General features: G+C 41.4%; 1 protein-coding gene across 1 annotated transcript in view; it reads left to right on the forward strand.

Annotated features, from left to right (window-relative positions):
* The window catches only part of LOC114644336 (uncharacterized), a 101,201-nt gene that overhangs the window by 72,674 nt on the left and 7,541 nt on the right, over nt 1–20,986 (forward strand). Inside the window, exons 10-12 of the mRNA XM_028792475.2 lie at nt 5,015–5,176; nt 13,454–13,600; nt 19,445–19,612. Of these exons, the coding sequence (XP_028648308.1) occupies nt 5,015–5,176; nt 13,454–13,600; nt 19,445–19,612 (477 nt within the window). The remainder of the gene's footprint in view (nt 1–5,014; nt 5,177–13,453; nt 13,601–19,444; nt 19,613–20,986) is intronic.

A 20,986-nucleotide genomic window follows, 5' to 3' on the forward strand; every position in this document is an offset into this window, starting at 1 on the left:
AACTGTCCTTATAACTTATTTGTATATCTCTGCCTGTCTGTCTCTGTATTACGCAGTGCTCTGTCCGTCTGTGTGTTATGGATCTTGAAAAAAATAAGTTATAAGGACGGTTTGCTGACTTGGAGCACCACTGCCTTACTGTGCCACAGAGACGCGAGTTCGATTCCCAGCTTTGAAGAAAGTGTTTTTTTTTTTCCTCAAACGGACATTGAATTTATAAATTGGTATGCACTGTAAATCGTTAACTTTAAAATGTCAATCGCGGTTATTTCTGTTGATTAATATCATGCTTTTTTACTTAGAGTCAGAACAGGAGCTTTTTCAGCTTATTCAGCTTCTGATCTGACTCAAACAGCGCCAGTATAACTTCACACCCGACCTGACGCTGTTCGTTTTCAAATAATATTGCATTACTTCGACGATGTTTTCTGATTGGTACTATTCGCGTCATAAAATGATTTCTTCAAAACGTCACATATATTTGTCTCTTTCTTTTTTTAAAATGTGCGTTGTAGCACTCAGCAACTGGCCACCTGCATGTTCTTGCGCACACTAAATCAGACAGCGCTCTATGCAATCATCAGATTGAAATGTTAACAGTTATATAGCACAGAATGGAAATCAGCAGGTCTTAGCATTCCACCTACTGTAACTTGCTTTCTTTTTTCTTCGGTTATAGTTTTGAATAAAAGTGCACTTGTTTTGTTATACTTTTACATCAACATATGTTCCTGTGTTTGAGCTACATGGGCATGCTCAAAAAAATACACATTTGCTCAGACTACTTTAAACTAGAACGTGGTACCAGACAAGGATGTCCCTTGTCGCCACTGTTGTTTGCAATCGCTATTGAACCACTGGCGGTTCACTGCCGAAATTCTTATCAGATAAAGGGGATTGTCAGAGAAAGACTGGAACAGAAAATTTCTCTATATGCAGATGATATGGTCTTATATATATCGGACCCAGAAAACACTGTCCCTGCTGTTTTAACAGCACTAACAGAATTTCAAAAGATATCTGGTCTTAGAATTAATCTGAATAAAAGTATACTCTTTCCAGTGAACTCACAAGCATATAATATTAGATTAGACACCCTACCTTTTACCATAGCAGATCAGTTTAAATACCTAGGGGTAAATATCACAAGTAAACATAAAGCTCTTTATCAACAAAATTTTGGCGTCTATATGGAAAAAATTAAGCAAGACTTGCATAGATGGTCAACCCTTCATCTCACTCTAGCCGGAAGAATTAACATTGTTAAGATGAATATCCTTCCTAAACTTCTCTTTTTATTTCAAAACATTTCAATATATATCAATAAATCGTTTTTCAAACAGTTAGATTCAATAATAACCTCATTCATTTGGAACTCAAAACACCCACGTATCCGAAGAGCGGCCCTACAAAGACCTCAGGCAGAAGGTGGCATGGCTTTACCTCATTTTCAGTTTTATTACTGGGCAGCAAACATACAAGTCATAAAAACCTGGACACAAATAAATGCACATACACAGGCTTGGTCTGCAATAGAAGTAAAATTCTGTAGTACTTCTTTATATTCCCTGCTCTGCTCTCCAATAAATGAAAGTTATCGCAAATATACTAATAACCCAATTGTGCTTTACTTACTCAGAATATGGAACCAAATTAGGAAGCATTTTAAGATGGAAAATCTTTTATCAGTGGCACCTCTGCAAGGGAACCACCTCTTTCAACCTTCGCAAGTATATCCAGTTTTTAATACCTGGAAAAGTTTTGGGATTAAAATGCTCAGAGATCTTTATATAGACAACATATTTACATCTTTTGAACAATTACGTTCAAAATTTAACCTCCCAGCTACACATTTCTTTTACTATCTTCAAATTAGAAATTTTGTTAAACAGAAATTGCCCGATTTCCCCCACCTTGCACCCTCCACAATGCTGGAAAAAATACTGCTCAATTCCGAGGAAACAAACACTATTTCCGCAATATATAAAATCTTATTAGAGTCCCTACCTTTCAAAGATCCAAGAGGACATTGGGAAGAAGATCTCTTAATCAATATATCAGAAAAGGAGTGGAAGGTAGCAAAGCAGAGAATTCACTCGAGTTCTATATGCGCAAAGCATAGAATTATTCAACTAAAAATTATATATCGAGCTCATCTGTCTCGCTTAAAACTGTCCAAAATGTTTCCAGGCCAGGATCCGACCTGCGAGCGCTGCAACCAAGCTCCTGCCTCACTGGGTCACATGTTCTAAAATATAAAGTGCAATATAAATAAAATTTATTATTATTATTATTATTATTATGTTCTGGGCCTGCACCAAACTAACATCATTTTGGACAAAAATTTTTAAGTGCCTCTCAGACAGCCTTAGTATCACAATCCCTCCTAACCCACTAACAGCTGTGTTTGGTGTCCTTCCAGATGGACTTGAATTGGAGAAGGACAAGCAAACTGTGATTGCATTCACTACACTCTTGGCACGCAGACTTATTTTGTTAAATTGGAAGAATCCTAATTCTCCTCTTATAAGTCAGTGGGAAACCGATGTTTTATATTATTTGAAATTGGAAAAAATCAAATTTTCAGTTAGAGGATCTGTACAAAATTTTTTCAAAACTTGGCAGGATTTAATCAATATTATTTTAGAATAAGAGAAATAACTATTATTGCATTTAACTCCCTTCTCCATCTCTTATTTATATAGATATTTACTTCTCCCCTTCTTTTGTCTAATGTTGCCTTATTAAAAAGCTTAAAGAAATTTTCTTTTAGCTAAGCTCTCCTTCTCAGGGGTGGGGTTTGATTTGTTTTCAAATTTGTTGGGTTATAAATTGATCTGTTTGTATGGAATGATTACAATGAAAATTAATAAAATAAAAATATTAAAAAAAAAAAAAAAAAAAAATACACGTGTAATGCCACGAAAAGTGCATGCAGACACTTCAGTTCGCAAGCATTGGTACGACAATGCCGTCACAAGTACACTGCAGAGCTTTAGCGCGTCTTTATGTGAAAACAGCATCAGATGGGGAGTGTCTGATGATTGCATATAGCGCTGAAGTTACTGCTCTTTACTATGCTTTCCTCTGCATGTCCAGAGTACAATAGAAACAGCATACGGCAACACGTGGGGACTGGCAATACTGGGGGAAAAAAACACGCGGTCGTATGTATCGTGACACACTGCAGAACTATAGCGCGTCTTTATGTAAAAACCGCAGTGTCAGGTGGGGGGCGGTAGGGATGGATCCTGAACGCGACTGAGACAATGAAAAGTGAATTTAAAAAAAATAAAGCTAACCTTTACAAATATCATAAATTACACCAGCTGTTACAGACTGAAATCAAATGTATCTTTTTATTCTAAAATAGTAAAAATAAGAACACTTCTCAAATGGGAGTTGTGCAGGATTGAACTCATGACCTTCTGATTCCCAGTCAGCGACTGATACTGTTACGCCACAGAAGCAGTGATAGTTAATTCATGTCAATGTCTCACACTAAGTCAGGTTTTTTGGGCGGTGGCTTTTTTTTGTACCTTTTGTGAAAGTGTTTCTTTGATATTTGGACTTCAGGCTTCATACATTATATAGTTTATGCCTACATTTTGTCAATTGCTACTAGAATATATTACACGTTTCTGTTTTAACAATGTGTTTACACAGATTACTGTAGAAATGCAACACATATGAAATGCGTGTGTTTCAAATAACAATCTTATTATTTCTACTCTAAAACTCCACTTCACTCCCAGATAATCAATCAAGGCAAGAGCTGGGAAAAGCCTGTTTACGTTCTAAGTCATTGGGGGGATGGAATAGCTGGCTGCTGGCAGCTTGTCTTTATCAGTACATTTAGATGACAAAAGACGCTGGCGGAGAGGTGAGAAAGGTTTTAAGAAGCGATTTAACGTGGGCCGAATCTACGAGTTTTTTCGTAGGCTCTGGTAATTCTAGTGTTAATGCTGCCTCCCCAGCACACCACCACATAGAAGAGGGTGCTCGCCACAACCGTCTGATGGAACATCTGCAGCATCTTATTGCAGGTGTTGAAGGACGCCAGTCTTCTAAGGAAGTGTAACTGGCTCTGTCCTCTCTTGCACAGAGAATCAGTATTGGCAGTCCAGTCCAATTTATCATCCAGCTGCACTCCCAGGTATTTATAGGTCTGTACCCTCTGCACACAGTCAGCTCTGAGGATCATGGGGTCCATGAGGGGCCTGGGCCTCCTAAAATCCACTACCAGCTCCTTGGTTTTGCTGGTGTTCAGGTGTAGTTGGTTTGAGTCGCACCATTTAACAAAGTCCTTGATGAGGTCCTCCTGCCCAATCCTGATGCAGCCTACGATAGCAGTGTTGTCAGCGAACTTTTGCATGTGGCAGGACTCCCAGTTGTATCAGAAGTCCGATGTATATAAGCTGAACAGGACCGGAGAAAGTACAGTCCCCTGCAGCGCTCCTGTGTTGGTTGGTTAGTTTTAGCAAACTATTCACTGTCCACCTCTAGACAGAAGTCATCAAGAAGACAAAATGTTGGCATAAATAGCATTTTGTGGTGAGGGTGTTCCTAAACTGTAAAATATCCACTTTTCATCTGCATGGTGCAAAAAGACACATCTGCCCTAGAGAAACTCCAGAAATGAACCACTAGATTGCAGCATATGGATTACAAGAAATGACTGAAAGAGTCAAACTAAGAGGTGGCATGATAGAAATACTTAAATGGAATGACTGTGTGAATGCATGATGTTACTTTCAAATGGGCCCTACAACAAGAAGACAGGGGCACAGATGGACGGCAGTTGAATTTCACATAAATGCAAGTATTGCTTCACATTAAGAACTATACATTTATGGAATGAGTTGCCAAGCAGTTTAGTAAATGGCAGTACTTATTACTTTCATTTGGGTATTTGTAAAAAAGTTGGGTGAATAAAAATGGAAGTAGTTTCAGTTGAATGGCCTGTTCTCATCAATAATTAACTTTTCTTATGTTCTTGTTTATACTCCTGCAGCTTTACCAATCGTAGAGGGAAATGCTCATGGAGCTCCCTGTGTTTTCCCTTTCAAATATGATGGACAAACATATACTTCCTGCATTAATAAAGACTATAATGGTCTGTGGTGTGCCACAACAAGTGATTATGCCAAAGACAATCGATGGAGCACCTGTCCAGGTAAGGACTAGAGATTTTGACAAAAATACACCATTCATCCCCGTATGTTTTCCAAACATATTTACCGCCCAAACTTAACACAAGTTTTACAGATTTGTGAGTGTACCATGGGAATGGCAACTGAATAATTTTCTATGTAAGATAACTTTGTCTGTTCTTTTGAGAAAAAGATTCTGATTATTAAAGTATTAAAAAGATCAGTTTTCTTCTAAGGCCTAAAAAGGATCAGGGTTCTCATTGGAGGGACTGGATGATGACGGTCACGTGGACTTCTGGTCTTTAATCCATCAATGTAGGGACATCATGGTGCTTAGATTAGGTGGTGTTGGCGCAGGTCGCCACCACAGAAAAACGGAAAAAGAACAGAAGAGAAAGTAGGGGTTAGTATGGATTTTGGAGCCACCATGAATAGTAATGATAATTAATTGAATATGCAGAGCATCCGGATTAAATTAAAATGAAGTTATGAGAAAGCCATGTTAAAGTAATGAGTTTTTAGCAGTTTTTTTAAGTGCTCCACTGTATTAGCCTGGTTAATTCCTATTGGCAGGCTATTCCAGATTTTAGGTGCATAACAGCAGAAGGCTGCCTCACCACTTATTTTAAGTTTAACTCTTGGAATTCTAAGCAGACACTCTTTTGAAGATCTAAGGTTACGATTTGGAATATAAGATGTCAGACATTCCGATATATAAGACGGAGTAAGATTATTTAAAGCTTTGTAAACCATAAGCAGTATTTTAAAGTCAATTCTAAATGACACAAGTAACCAGTGTAGTGACATCAAAACTGGTGTGATGTGCTCGGATTTTCTTTTCCTAGTTAAGATTCTAGCAGCTGCATTCTGCACTCGTTGCAATCGATTGATGTCTTTTATTGGGTGGTCCTGAGAGGAGTGCGTTACAGTAATCTAGTCGACTGAAAACAAAAGCGTGGACTAATTTCTCAGCATCTTGCAATGTTATAAGACGTCTAACTTTTGCTATATTTCTTAAGTGAAAAAATGCTGTCTTAGTGATCTGATTAATATGTGATTTAAAATTCAGGTCACAGTCAACAGTTACCCCTAAATTCTTTACTTCCGTCTTGACTTTTAATCTTAATGCATCAAGTTTATTTCTAATAACCTCATTATATCCATTATTGCCAATCACTAAAAATTCAGTTTTCTCTTTATTTAGCTTGAGAAAATTACTACTCATCCATTCAGAAACAAAAGTAAGACATTGTGTTAGTGAAGCTACAGAGTCGGGGTCATCAGGTGCTATTGATAAAAAGTCAGTTCTTTTATATCAGACACACAATTTCCTCTAATATTAGTCTTAGATGTTCTGGGTTAATTTCATAAGATTTCTGTTTTTTCAAAATTAATCTGAAGCATGATTTTTTCTGTAATTTCTCTAGCATGTCTGGTGCAGTGTGTCAGGGGTCTGTGGTGGTGCAGGGTTTTTAATGAAAACGGTGAGGCAGTTCCATAGGTGTAGGTGTGTCAGAAGAAAGCTATGTAGCCTCAGAGGTCTTGATAAAAGAAGCTGCTAATTGTGCGTAACATGCACAAGGCAGTTAGTGCAGCTGTCCATCATCTGGGCTCTGTTGGTCATTTGCCATATTTGCACTCCATGGGGTTAAAAGGGGTCTGAGAGCGAGAGATTGAAGGAACAAGCAAGCAAGAGTGAAGGGGAAATTGAAAGAGAAGAGATGAAATCAAGAAAGAACAAAGAAATAGAGTATACACCAGAATTGAGGTTGAACCACCTGCAGAGGAAAGGAGGCTAGGCAGTCAGGAAAGCTCTGTGTGGCATGAGAAGAAAAGCGTTCCAGGTGTAGAGTTGCTCCTACTGAACATTGGAGAGGAGCAGGAGTGGGTGATCTCTCCAGTAACTGTTCCAAGGACACCGAAGGATGGTTCTGGGACAAGGGAGTAGGGTTCGGTGGTCCCCACATATGACAAGGGATGGTGGTGGAGACAAGAGTCGAAGATTGTTGATCAAACTCACCGACCTCTTTGTCTGTTCAGCAGACCAAAAGGATGAGCAGAGGAGACAGATTAAAGAGATGGATGCACTGGAGCCCGAGATCTAGAGGAAGGAAAAAATAGCTGATCTGTGTTTTAATTCTTGATTTTAACACATTTATAGCCTCATTCATTTAGGGATTTTAATATCTATGTAAACATTGCTTTATTGTGGATCATTTATTTCTTGAAGAAAATTTTTACACTTCTCTCTTTGTACATTGCTTAAATTGTTTGGATTAAAACTGCACTAAGCATGCTGCACAACTTTTGCTTGTTTGTGTCCTCAAGGTCTATTGGTCAAAAGTCTGTCCTCAGTACCTGTGAAATAATGCCCTGGGAAATGAGTGATCCCATCATAACTATTTGTTTAAAACATCAAAACAGTTAAAATATCTGGGGATAACCATCACAAGTAAATATAAAGATCTCTTCCATTAAAATTTTGGATGATATATCAATAACATCAAACAAAATGTTAACAGATGTTCCAATCTCTATCTTAACTTAGCAAGGAGAATTACTGAACAGCCTCCTAAGCTATTCTATTTATTCCAGAATATCCCTATATACATAAAACAATAATTCTTTAAAAAATGACAATCAATTATAACATCATTCATTTGGAATATTAAAAAGCCTTGCATCCAAAAAGCAACTCTACAAAGATTTAAAACAGATGGTGGCATGGCACTACCTAACTTTCAATGTTACTACTGGGCAGCAAATATACAGACAATAAAATCTTGGAAATTGGCAGAAATCCATGAGTCCACACCGGCCTGGACTGCAATGAAAAACAAATCCTGTTCTAAGTCTTAACCTTGTCTGCCCTGCTCTGGGCTCCAATCAGTAGTAACTATTGTCAGTTTACCAGTAATCCAGTCGTCTTCCAGTTACTGAAATTATTGAGCTGATGCAGGACTTATATTCGAGGTGGTGAAGCTCCTATCTGCGACTCACTAAGCATGATAATCAATTTTTTCACTTTCTCAAGTAACAACAACATCATATATTTCTAACTCACATTTTCAAACAAACAATGTGCTATACAAGATGCCAAAGAAGTACTTGCAAGCAAAGGAAATGAAATTAAATTTAGATAAGAATAATAATGAATAAATAGTATAAAAAACTAATGAAATAATGCACAATTGCATACGATAAACACATATTTAAGAGAAATAAGAGTCCTCAAATATTGAATGTAGAATTGTTTTAATTTTTCAAGTCTCTAGTCTGATGATAAGATTTTAAAAGAATTTTTAAAACTCTTATTAAGTTGCAGAAAATAAAATCTGTAGGGCTTCCAGGTCAAAAGACCGCCTAACTCTCATTGGATATTCTACCTAACATAAATGGCAGGATGTGGTATCCACTTTCATTCAAGAATCATAGGTGACTACACAGGAGTTTGATCAGGTGGTGCTGGTGGTGCAGAACACCACAACAGAATAACCAGAAAAGAAATGTTTAATTTATGGAAAACACTAGAGATGAAGACACTTAGAGATCATTATTTAGACAATGTATTTGCATCTTATGAACAGTTACACTCAAAATTTACCATCCATCCATCCATCCTCTTCCGCTTACCCGAGGTCGGGTCGTGGGGGCAGCAGCTTGAGCAGAGATGCCCAGACTTCCCTCTCCCCGGCCACTTCTTCTAGCTCTTCCGGGAGAATCCCAAGGTGTTCCCAGGCCAGCCGAGAGACATAGTCCCTCCAGCGTGTCCTGGGTCTTCCCCGGGGCCTCCTCCCGGTTAGACGTGTCCAGAACACCTCACCAGGGAGGCGTCCAGGAGGCATCCTGATCAGATGCCCAAGCCACATCATCTGACTCCTCTCGATGCGGAGGAGCAGCAGCTCTACTCTGAGCCCCTCCCGGATGACTGAGCTTCTTACGCTATCTTTAAGGGAAAGCCCAGACACCCTGCGGAGGAAACTCATTTCAGCCGCTTGTATTCGCAATCTCATTCTTTCGGTCACTACCCATAGCTCATGACCATAGATGAGGGTAGGAACATAGATCGACTGGTAAATTGAGAGCTTCGCCTTGCGGATCAGCTCCTTTTTCACCACGAAAGACCGATGCAGAGCCCGCATTACTGCGGATGCCGCACCGATCTGCCTGTCGATCTCACGCTCCATTCTTCCCTCACTTGTGAACAAGACCCCGAGATACTTGAACTCCTCCACTTGGGGCAGGATCTCGCTACCAACCCTGAGAGGGCACTCCACCCTTTTCCGGCTGAGGACCATGGTCTCGGATTTGGAGGTGCTGATTCCCATCCCAGCCGCTTCACACTCGGCTGTGAACCGATCCAGAGAGAGCTGAAGATCACGGCCTGATGAAACAAACAGGACAACATCATCTGCAAAAAGCAGTGACCCAATCCTGAGTCCACCAAACCGGACCCCCACAAAGCTGTGGCTGTGCCTAGAAATTCTGTCCATAAAAGTTATGAACAGAATCGGTGACAAAGGGCAGCCCTGGCGGAGTCCAACTCTCACTGGAAACAGGTTTGACTTACTGCCGGCAATGCGGACCAAGCTCTGGCACCGATCGTACAGGGACCGAACAGCCCTTATCAGGGGGTCTGGTACCCCATACTCTCGGAGCACCCCTTACAGGATTACCCGAGGGACACGAGCGAATGCCTTTACCAAGTCCACAAAACACATGTACACTGGTTGGGCAAACTCCCATGCACCCTCCAGGACCCTGCTAAGGGTGTAGAGCTGGTCCACTGTTCCACGACCAGGACGAAAACCTCACTGTTCCTTCTGAATCCGAGGCTTGACTATCCGACGGACTCCCCCCTCCAGGACCCCCGAATAGACTTTTCCAGGGAGGCTGAGGAGTGTGATCCCTCTGTAGTTGGAACACACCCTGCGGTCCCCTTTCTTAAAGAGGGGGACCACCACCCCGGTCTGCCAATCCAGAGGCACTGTCCCTGATGTCCATGCAATGTTGCAGAGGCGTGTCAACCAAGACAGTCCTACAACATCCAGAGCCTCGAGGAACTCCGGGCGTATCTCATCCAGTTTTTTGACCACCTCGGTGACCTCAGTTCCAGAGATGGGGGAGCCCACTTCTGAGTCCCCAAGCTCTGCTTCCACATTGGAAGGCATGTTAGTGGGATTGAGGAGGTCTTCGAAGTGCTCCCCCCACCGACCCACAACGTCCCGTCGAGGTCAGCATCGCACCATCACCACCATACACAGTGTTGACACTGCACTGCTTCCCCCTCCTGAGACGCTGGATGGTGGACCAGAATCTCCTCGAAGCCGTCTGAAAGTCATTCTCCATGGCCTCCCCAAACTCCTCCCATGCCCGAGTTTTTGCCTCAGCAACCACCTAAGCCATACTGGCCTGCCGGTACTTATCAGCTGCCCCCAGAGTCCCATAGGACAAAAGGGTCCTGTAGGACTCCTTCTTCAGCTTGACGGTATCCCTCACCGCCGGTGTCCACCAACAGGTTCTGGGATTGCCGCCATGACAGGCACCGACCACCTTACGGCCACAGCTCCGGTCAGCTGCCTCAACAATAGAGGCACGGAACATGGCCCATTCGGACTCAATGTCCCCCACCTCCCTCGGGATGTGGTCGAAGTTGTGCCTGAGGTGGGAGTGGAAGCTACTTCTGACAGGGGGCTCTGCCAGACGTTCCCAGCAGACCCTCAAAACACGTTTGGGTCTACCAGGCCTGACTGGCATCCTCCCCCACCATTGAAGCCAACTCACCACCAGGTGGTAATCAGTTGACAGCTCCGCCCCTCTCTTCACCCGAGTGTCCAAGACATGTGGCCATAAGTCCGATAACATGACCACAAAGTTGATCATCAAACTGAGGCCTAGGGTGTCCTGGTGCCAAGTGCACATATGAACACTCCTATGCTTGAACATGGTGTTCGTTATGGACAATCCATGACGTGCACAGAAGTCCAATAACAAAACACCACTCGGGTTCAGATCGGGGGGGGCCATTCCTCCCAATCATGCCCTTCCAGGTCTCACTGTCATTGCCCACGTGAGCATTGAAGTCTCCCAGCAGTACGAGGGAGTCCCCAGAAGGTATGCCCTCTAGCACCCCTTCCAGGGACTCCAAAAAGGATGGGTACTCCGAACTGCTGTTCAGCGCATACACACAAACAACAGTTAGGACCCATCCCCCCACCCGAAGGCGAAGGGAGGCTACCCTCTCGTCCACCGGGGTAAACCCCAATGAACAGGCTCTAAATCGGGGGGCAATAAGTATACCCACACCCGCTCGGTGCCTCTCACCGGGGGCAACTCCAGAGTGGTAGAGAGTCCAGCCCCTCTCAAGGAGATTGGTTCCAGAGTCCAAGCTGTGCGTCGAGGTGAGCCCGACTATATCTAGCCAGAACCTCTCTACCTCACGCACTAGCTCAGGCTCCTTCCCCTTCAGAGAGGTGACATTCCACGTCCCAAGAGCCAGCTTCTGTAGCCGAGGATCAGACCGCCAAGGTCCCGCCTTAGGCCACCACCCAACTCACACTGCACCCGACCTCCTTGGCCCATTTCATAGGTGGTGAGCCCATGGGAAGGGAGACCCACATTGCCTCTTCGGGCTGTGCCCGGCCGAGCCCCATGGGTGCAGGCCCGGCCACCAGGCGCTCGCCATCGAGCCCCACCTCCAGGCCTGGCTCCAGAGGGGGGCCCCGGTGACCCGCGTCCGGGCAAAGGAGAACGTCGTCCAAAGTTTTCATTCATCATAGGAGGTTTGAACCGCTCTTCGTCTCATCCCTCACCTAGGACCAGTTTGCCTTGGGTGACCCTACCAGCGGCATAAAGCCCCGGACATCAGAGCTCCTAGGATCATTGGGACACGCAAACCCCTCCATCACGATAAGATGGTGGTTAAAGGAGGGGTCAAAATTTCCAAATTTACCTTTCCAGCTATATGTAAATTAGAATTTCTGCCAATTTCCAAGATTTTATTATGCATATATTTGCTGTCCAATAGTAAAACTGAAAGTCAGGAAGTGCCATGCCACCATCCTCTTTAGATCTTTTGTTAAAAGAAACCTACCAATTTTCCACATCTCACACCCATATCAATCCCAGAGGCCATACTGGTTAGTCTTGATGAAGATTCAGACAGCATTTTAACAATATATAAAGATACTTCATTTTGATCCCTGGTTATGAAATCTTTTTTTCTTTTTGACAAAAACTTTTGACTTTTGGCTCAGAGTTCATACATATCCTGGTTTTGACTAACAACGATTTTGGTTTTGTGCATTGAGCTTGCTTTCTAAATTATCAATCTCCTAGTAGTTGACAATGGCTAGTTTGTACTTTTCCTTTCCTTATGATTCCATATCCTTTCGATACTGCTGCCACCCTATGGCATTACTACATCCATTGAACACCTGTTAATACATATCACTAATGAGGTAAACTGTTAAGTTAGACAAAGCCATCTATGTAGTTTTAGCAGGAACCATTTTGGAGAAGATTGAGTGGTTTTAGCTAGGACAATCAAATGAGGCAATTATTGGAAAACTTGGAGGTTTTGTCAGACTTTTATGATGTTTTGTTAGCAGCCATATTCCCTGTGCTTTAGAGCAGGTCATCCACTTGAAGCTAAGCATGTTTGTGCCTGACCAGTACGTGGATAGGAGACCATATAGGAAAGGTTTGGGTTACTTATGGAAGACGTCTCAGTGAAGCCATCATGGATACTTAAGCTGTGGTATCCAATACCCCAGAGTAGTGACGGGGATACTGTGCTGTAAAAATGGCACTGTCCTTTGGATGACACGTAAAACCAAAATTCTGACTGTTTGTGGTCATTAAAGATCCCTCATCTTCTTTCATAAAGGGTAGTGTTTATCTCGACGTTCTGGCTAAATTACCCACCATAGCTTGGTCTTTCTCGCTAATTATCTCTCTCACTCCTTCACCATCTAATTGGTAATGTCAATGAGCTTACTGGCACAATAATGGCTGTTGTCACATCATCCATGTGGGTGCTACACATCGGTGGGGTTGAGTATGAAGTGCTATATAAATGTAATTTATTATTATTATTGTTATTATTAGGACATTAAGCAAAACATTTCCCTTGACTCTGCATACAAAGGAGGCTGAAAATACATCCAAGAATCTCTTAACTCATTAGTGTCTGTTTCCACAGCACTTGAATGAAGGCACCATATTCTAGAATTCAACTTAACAGCTGCTGCATTACCATAGTTTTGATATGATATGAGAGATTATATTTCTATTTTCAGGAGCTGATGTCCCTTTTTGTGCTTTCCCTTTTACTTATAAAAATGAAGACTACAAGTTTTGTACCACTAATAACTGGGTTCAAGGTCGTCCTTGGTGTTCTTTAGATTCTACATATAACAACAGATGGAAGTATTGCCCCACTTCAGGTGAGAACAAGTGTGATTCGTAATATTGTGAATGTATAAATGAAATGTATTGATTTTGAATTTTCAACATTGAGATAAATATGAAATTATATGTTGATGGTCAGCATCATTATTCTTAATCATCCTCATTTTCACTCTGCTTATCCTGATAGGACTGTGGTAGCATAATGTTGAGCTGACATGATTTGACCTGGCCACATTTTCCTTAGCAACTTCTTCCAAATTCTTTTTAAGAACTACTAGGTGAACCCAGGCCAGATGAAAAACATACAACCCTCCCTACCCAATCATGCTCTGGGTCTGTCTCAGGTCTTCTTCTCGGTTAACTTCTGTGGGAGGCACCAAGAGAATTATAACTAACTATCCAAATCTCCATAGCTGACTCCTCTTTATCATGAGAAGCAGCAGTTCTTCACCATGGCCCTAATTTAGAATGAAATGTTCAGTGATATCACGGACTGGTGGCCCAACAACCACTGCTCAGGACCCTCATTTCAGCTACTTGTGCTCCCAATCTATTTGTTCCAGTCACAAGCCAGAGCTCATGACTTTGGATTTCTTGTCCCTCGATATTCTTCAGAACTACAGTATGTTGTCTGGAGATGTATCCATATTGTATAAGATTACAAATGGGAAATTGACTTAAGGAAGGGGGGTTAACAACAGACAATCTTCGTGGTCATTTCAGATACATCAAAAAGGAAAATGCAGTCAAAAGGAACAAAATCATTTCAATCCTGGTCCGTAACAAAATTATTTCAGTGCTGGTCCATTCTAGAAATCTGAACACTAGACAACCCTTTTTGGGGCGTCAGGGCTCCTTTCATTCTACATTCTCACTTTCTCATTATACTTTTTTTTCTTTTAACTACAACCCAGGACAATCCTCAGAGTATGTGTCATCTCCTCGTCCTGTCCTGTCTCATTTATCCTTTATAAAATTATGTTTCTGCTATCAGGTTTCAGTCCAACCAATCTCCATACATCATTGTGATATGGGCAAGAAATCTCCTTTTATCTGACTAAAGTGGGACTCAGAACTGGAACCACCTTCACCCTCCATGTGGGATTCAATTTTTAACACCATCAAAAATTGCTCCAAAACCACCAATTCATGCAATCAAGTATAATAGATACAGCGGGGAACATAAGTATTGAACGCGTCAACGTTTTTCTCAGTAAATATATTTCTAATGGGGCTATTGACATGAAATTTTCACCAAATGTCAGTAACAAACCAAGTAATCCACACATACAAAGAAATCAAAACAAATAAGTCCATAAAGTAAGTTATGTGTAATAAAGTGGAATGACACAGGGAATAAGTACTGAACACGCTTACTGAAATTTATTTAATACTTAGTAGAAAAGCCTTTGTTGGTAATGACAGCTTCGAGACACCTCCTGTATGGAGAAATTAGTTGCATGCATTGCTCAGGTGTGATTTTGGCCTATTGTTCCACAGAAACTGTCTTCAAATCTTGAAGGTTCCAGGGGCCTCTCCTATGAACTCTGATCTTCAGTTTTTTCCATAGATTTTTAATTGGATTCAAGTTGTGTGATTGACTGGGCCATTCTAGTTGCTTGATTTTCTTTCTCTGAATACAATTGAGAGTTTCCTTGGCTGTGTGTTTGGGATCATAGTCTTGCTGAAATATCCCCCCCCGAACCCCCCCCCCCTTATTTCATCTTCAGCATCCTGGTAGATGACAGCAAATTCTTATCAAGAATGTCCTGGTGCATTTCTCTATTCCTTCTTCCTTCCTTCAAATATATGAAGTCTGCCAGTACCATATGCTGAAAACAGCATGTTGGAATAGTGTTTTTAGGGTGATGTGCAGTGCCATTTCTTCTCCAAACATGATGTGTGCAACAACATCCACAGAGTTCAATTTTGGTCTCATCTGACCAGACTATATTTTTCCAGTATTTCATTGGCTTGTCCAAATGTTGTGCTGCAAATTTTAAACAAGCTTTAATGTGCTTTTTCTAGAGAAGTGGAGACTTATGTGGTGAACGTGTATAGAGGCCATGGCGGCTGAGTGCATTATTTATTGTTTTCTTTGAAACAACTGTACCTGCTAATTCCAGGTCTTTCTGAAGCACTCCGCGAGTGGTCCTTGGCTCTTGGATAACTCTACTGATTATTCTTTTGACTCCTTTGTTAGAAATCTTGAAAGGAGCACCTGGTCATGGCCAGTTTATGGTGAAATGATGTTCTTTCCACTTCCAGATTACGGCCCCAACGGTGCTCACTGGAACTTTCAGAAGTTTAGAAATACGTCTGTCACCAGTGCCATCAACAATAAGGTTGCAAAGGCCTTGAGAGAGCTCTTTGCTGTTACCCATCATGAAATGCATCTTGTGTGACACCATGGTAATGAGAAACCTTTTTATAGGCCATCAATTAGGACTAAACCCATTGATATTAATTTGCACTGATAGGATTACTTTTTTTTATATTTTTTATTTTATTAAAATCAAAAAACATTGGCTTGAAATAAATCAACCCCACCCATGAAAAAGAGAGCTAGGTCAGCACAGTGGCACTTTAATAATAGTAAAAATATGTACGTTAAATAAATAAAACTAGATCGAATAAAAAAACAGGGGAGAGAATCCACTTCCTCGGTTTAAATGCTTATTCTAAAATGTTATTTAACAGATCCTGCCAGGTTTTTAAAACGTTTTGTACTGATCCTCTAAGTGAGAATTTGATTTTCTCCAATTTTAGATAATATATCCACCCATCCATCCATTATCCAACCCACTATGTCTTAACTACAGGGTCACGGTGGTCTGCTGGAGCCAAATCCCAGCCAACACAGGGCGCAAGGCAGGAAACAAACCCTGTGTAGGGTGCCAACCCACCGCAGGACACACACAAACACACCCACACACCAAGCACACACTAGGGACAATTTAGAATCGCCAATCCACCTAACCTGCATGTCTTTCGACTGTGGGAGGAAACCGGACCACCAGGAGGAAACCCACGCAGACACGGGGAGAACATGCAAACTCCACGCAGGGAGGATCTGGGAAGCGAACCCAGGTCTCCTTACTGCAAGGCAGCAGCGCTACCCACTGCATCACCGTGCCGCCCCTAGATAATATATAACATCAGTTATCCACTGACTTAAAAGAGGTGAGTTAGGAGTCCAGTTGAGCGTGATAAGTTTACATGCCAATAGTTTAGTAAAGGCAATCACAGTTTGTTTGTCCTTCTCCACTTTAATCCTCTCTGTGAGCCCACCAAACACAGCTGTTAGTGGATTAGGAGGGATTGTGACACCAAGGCTGTCTGATAGGCATTCAAAGATTTTTGTCCAAAATGATGTTAATTTGGTGCAGGCCCAAAACAAATGGCCCAGCTGGAACTTGATTGCAACGTTCGCAGGTTGGATCTTTCCGGGAAAACATTTTGGACAATTTTAAGTGAGAGATGTGCTCGATATATAATTTTAAGTTGAATAATTGCATGCTTTGCGCATATGGAGCTCAAGTGAATTCTGTGCATTGCTACTTTCCACTCCTTTTCTGAGATGTTGAGTGAGAGATCCTTTTCACACGGTACTCTAATGTAAGGGAGGGACTGTAGAATGTTTTTATATATTACAGAAATGCTGTTTGAGTCCTCAAAACTGATCAAACTTTTTTTCCAGTATAGAGGTAGGTGGGAGGTGAGGAAAGTTGGGCAGGTTCTGTGTAACAAAGTTTCTAATTTGAAGGTAGTGAAAGAAATGTGTTGCTGGGAAGTTAAATTTGGAGTGTAGTTGTTTGTAGGATGTGAAGACGTTGTCTATGTACAGATCTGTAAGTGATTTAATCCCAAATGCATTAAAAACTGCGTAAGTTTGTGAGGATGAAAAAGATGGTTCTCAGAGGTGCCACAGATAAAAACTTCTCTATCTTAAAATACTTCCTACATTGGTTCCACATTCTGAGTGAGTGAAGCACAACTGAGTTATTAGTATATTGGTGATGACTTGCATTTATTGGGGTACAAAGCAAGGATGATAAAAATTACTGCAGGATTTTATTTCTATTGCTGACCAAGCCTGTGTCTGCTCACCTATTTGTGTCCATGTCCAGGTTTTTATAGCTTGTCTCTTTGCCGCCCAGTAATAAAATTGAAAGTTAGGTAGAGCCATGCCACCTTCTTCCTTAGGTCTTTGTAGGGTCACCCTTTGGATATGTGGATGTTTTGTATTCCAAATAAATGAGTTTATGGTTGAATTTAATTTCTTAAAAATGATTTATTAATGTATTTTGGAATGTTTTGAAATAGAAAGAGAAGCATCGGAAGGATATTCATCTTAACAATGTTAATTCTTCCAACTAAAGTAAGATGAAGGCTTGACCATCTATGCAAGTCTTGCTTAATTTTTCCATACAGATGGCGAAATTATGTTGATAAAGAGCTTTATGTTTACTCGTGATCTTTACCCCTAAGTATTTAAACTGATCTGCGATGATAAAAAGGAAAGGTGTCCGATCTAATATTGTGTGCTTGAGAATTCACTGGAAAGAGCACATTTTTGTTCAAATTAATTTTGAGACCAGAAATCTTTTGAAATTCTGTTAGTGCTGTTAGGACTGCAGGCACAGTATTTTGAGAAGAGCGACTAGGCTGATTCAGGGCTACAGGAGATGAGTTATGAAGAAAGATTAAAAGAGCTGAGCCTTTTCAGTTTACGCAAAAAGGAGATTAACTCTTTGAGGGCTGACTATTTTTTTCCAAAAAACACAGTTTTCTGAAAAGCACACAGAGCAATGATTTCACACTTAAGTCAACATAAAACATCTGTTGCTATGTGCTGTGGGTGCTGTTGGCGCATGTTCAGGATCTCTGGTAGCAGTGGCTGCATTGGGGGCACCTCAGTGGTCAGCAGGAATGCACGGTGGTCCAGCTGCCTGGCTGTCTTCGCACAGCAGGTGGGTGGCGGTGATGGTCACAGTGTGACACAATCTGGTTTGTACCTCTTGTCATCATAAGTGGTGGTCCTCCCGGCAAACACTGCTGTAGGCGCATCAGCTACACGAAAGTGTTCAGCACCATGATCACCTGGGGACCGATCAGATGATGCTGATACCTCAATTTCGTTTTTGATCTCCAGATCACTTGCATCAAACTCAGAGTCTGACAAGTCAGAGTCCGATTCAGCAAAATTACATAAAACGTTCATGGAGTATTTTGCTTTGCACATTTGGTTTGGTCCCTCGCCAGATGTCCGTGCCATTTTAGAGGTTGTTTGTCTCTTTGTTACTCATGCACATGTAGGGAATCGAGGTTAAATCAACAAAGATATGTAACTTTCCTTCTAGCAAAGAGAGTCGAACTAAAACATAAGGACAAGTTTTGTTGCAGTTTACAGCCGATTACCCTTCTCTACTCCTGAATTTTGACAAAAGTCGACATCAGCCCTGAAAGAGTTAAAAGATGACATGGGTAAAGTGTTTAAAATTATGAATTAGTCCAGTAGATCAAGACGGTGATTTCAACCTGAGTTCAACAAGAACACAGGGACACAGTTAATCTGTTAAGGATTAATTTCACACAAACATTAGGTTTTTCTTCATGCAGTGACCCATAGAAGCATAGGAATAAGTGGCCAAGTTATGAGGTAGACAGTTGGACTTCAGGGACCTTCAAAACTCAACTTGATGTTATTTTGGAAAAATTAAGTGGATAGGACTGGTAAGCTTTGTTGGGCAGAATGGCCTGCTCTCAATAGAGTGCTCTAATGTTGTAATATAACATGACAATTAAACATGACAACTAATGGAAGAAATTTATTGTAAAGTTGAAATATTTTACAAAATTGTTTTCTCTGATTCCAGGAGTTCAAACATTTGGTGGAACTGCTGACAGGCCAGAATGTGTCTTTCCCTTCATCTACAAAAATGTGACCTACAACTCCTGCACCAAAGTGGCCAGCAGTCAAGAGTGGTGCTCCATCACCACCAATTACGATGAGGATAAACTCTGGGGCTACTGTACTACTGAGGGTAAGAATACATGTATGCATTGTCCTTTCCATGCTCTTTTCACAAAATTTTTCACATTGCACATATGTTTTTCTTTTTTTAAAATCGAGTCCAAGCACCACCCACAGATGACACATATGCTCGATGGAGGTCTATTGATTATTATTAGTACAAGATTTCAGCTTTTCTTCCAAGGTTTGAATTTTGCCTTATTTCTGTTTTGGGTTAAAATGAAAACTCCATTTGGTGTTAGTGGAATTAGTAGGCTAGATAAACTATATAGGGCAGCACGGTGGCGCAGTGGTAGCGCTGCTGCCTCGCAGTTAGGAGACCCGGGTTCACTTCCCGGGTCCTCCCTGCGTGGAGTTTGCATGTTCTCCCAGTGTCTGCGTGGGTTTCCTCCGGGCGCTCCGGTTTCCTCCCACAGTCCAAAGACATGCAGGTTAGGTGGATTGGTGATTCTAAATTGGCCCTAGTGTGTGCTTGGTGTGTGGGTGTGTTTGTGTGTGTCCTGCGGTGGGTTGGCACCCTGCCCAGGATTGGTTCCTGCCTTGTGCCCTGTGTTGGCTGGGATTGGCTCCAGCAGACCCCTGTGACCCTGTGTTGGGATTCAGCAGGTTGGAAAATGGATGGATGGATAAACTATATATCCAAAATAATGTACAGTTAGGTCCATAGGTGTGTGGACAGTGACACAATTTTCATAACTTTGGCTCTAAATGCCACAGTAATGGATATAGAGGAAAGCCAAGCAAAATGACACCTTTTATTGGCTAACTAAAAAAAAAGGTGAAATAAAAATAAAATAAAAAGTGTCATTTTGCTTGGCTTTTCTCTACATTCATAATGGCTAACACGGTACAACACCCTAGTACTACAGCACTGGATATAAAGTGAAGAAACTGGGAACTTCAGACCAGCTCTCTATTAAGTTTAAACTGAGTAAATATATGAAATTGGAATTAAGCTAGCACATCAGATTTTTGAGTTATACATCATTGTCGTTTTGACACTTTTGAATATCAATATAGTATATCAACACAATATCTAGAGTTTGAATTCTGTCCCACCAAAATGGTTTGAATGTGTTTATTCTGAAAACAAACCAGAAGACGAAACCAGAGACACTTTAAAACATGTTTATGTCAATTTACCTTAATATTAAAGCGAGGTCAGTGTGCTCAAAATTGTCTGAGGCACTCGCTTTTGCGCTTGTACTTCCATCCGTCTCTCTTTGCATGAACCAACAGTAGTCACCCATTATGCTTGGAGTAAATTTTGCCTGATATCGGTTTTCCATCACCTTTGTATCTTGATGAAATCTTTCCCCATGCTCATCTCTGACATCGCTTAGATTTGGTGGAAAAAAGTCGAGATGAGAATGTAAAAAATGCG

This window comes from Erpetoichthys calabaricus, chromosome 3 (genome assembly GCF_900747795.2).
Source record: "Erpetoichthys calabaricus chromosome 3, fErpCal1.3, whole genome shotgun sequence".
In the NCBI taxonomy this organism is placed as follows: Eukaryota; Metazoa; Chordata; class Cladistia; order Polypteriformes; family Polypteridae; genus Erpetoichthys; species Erpetoichthys calabaricus.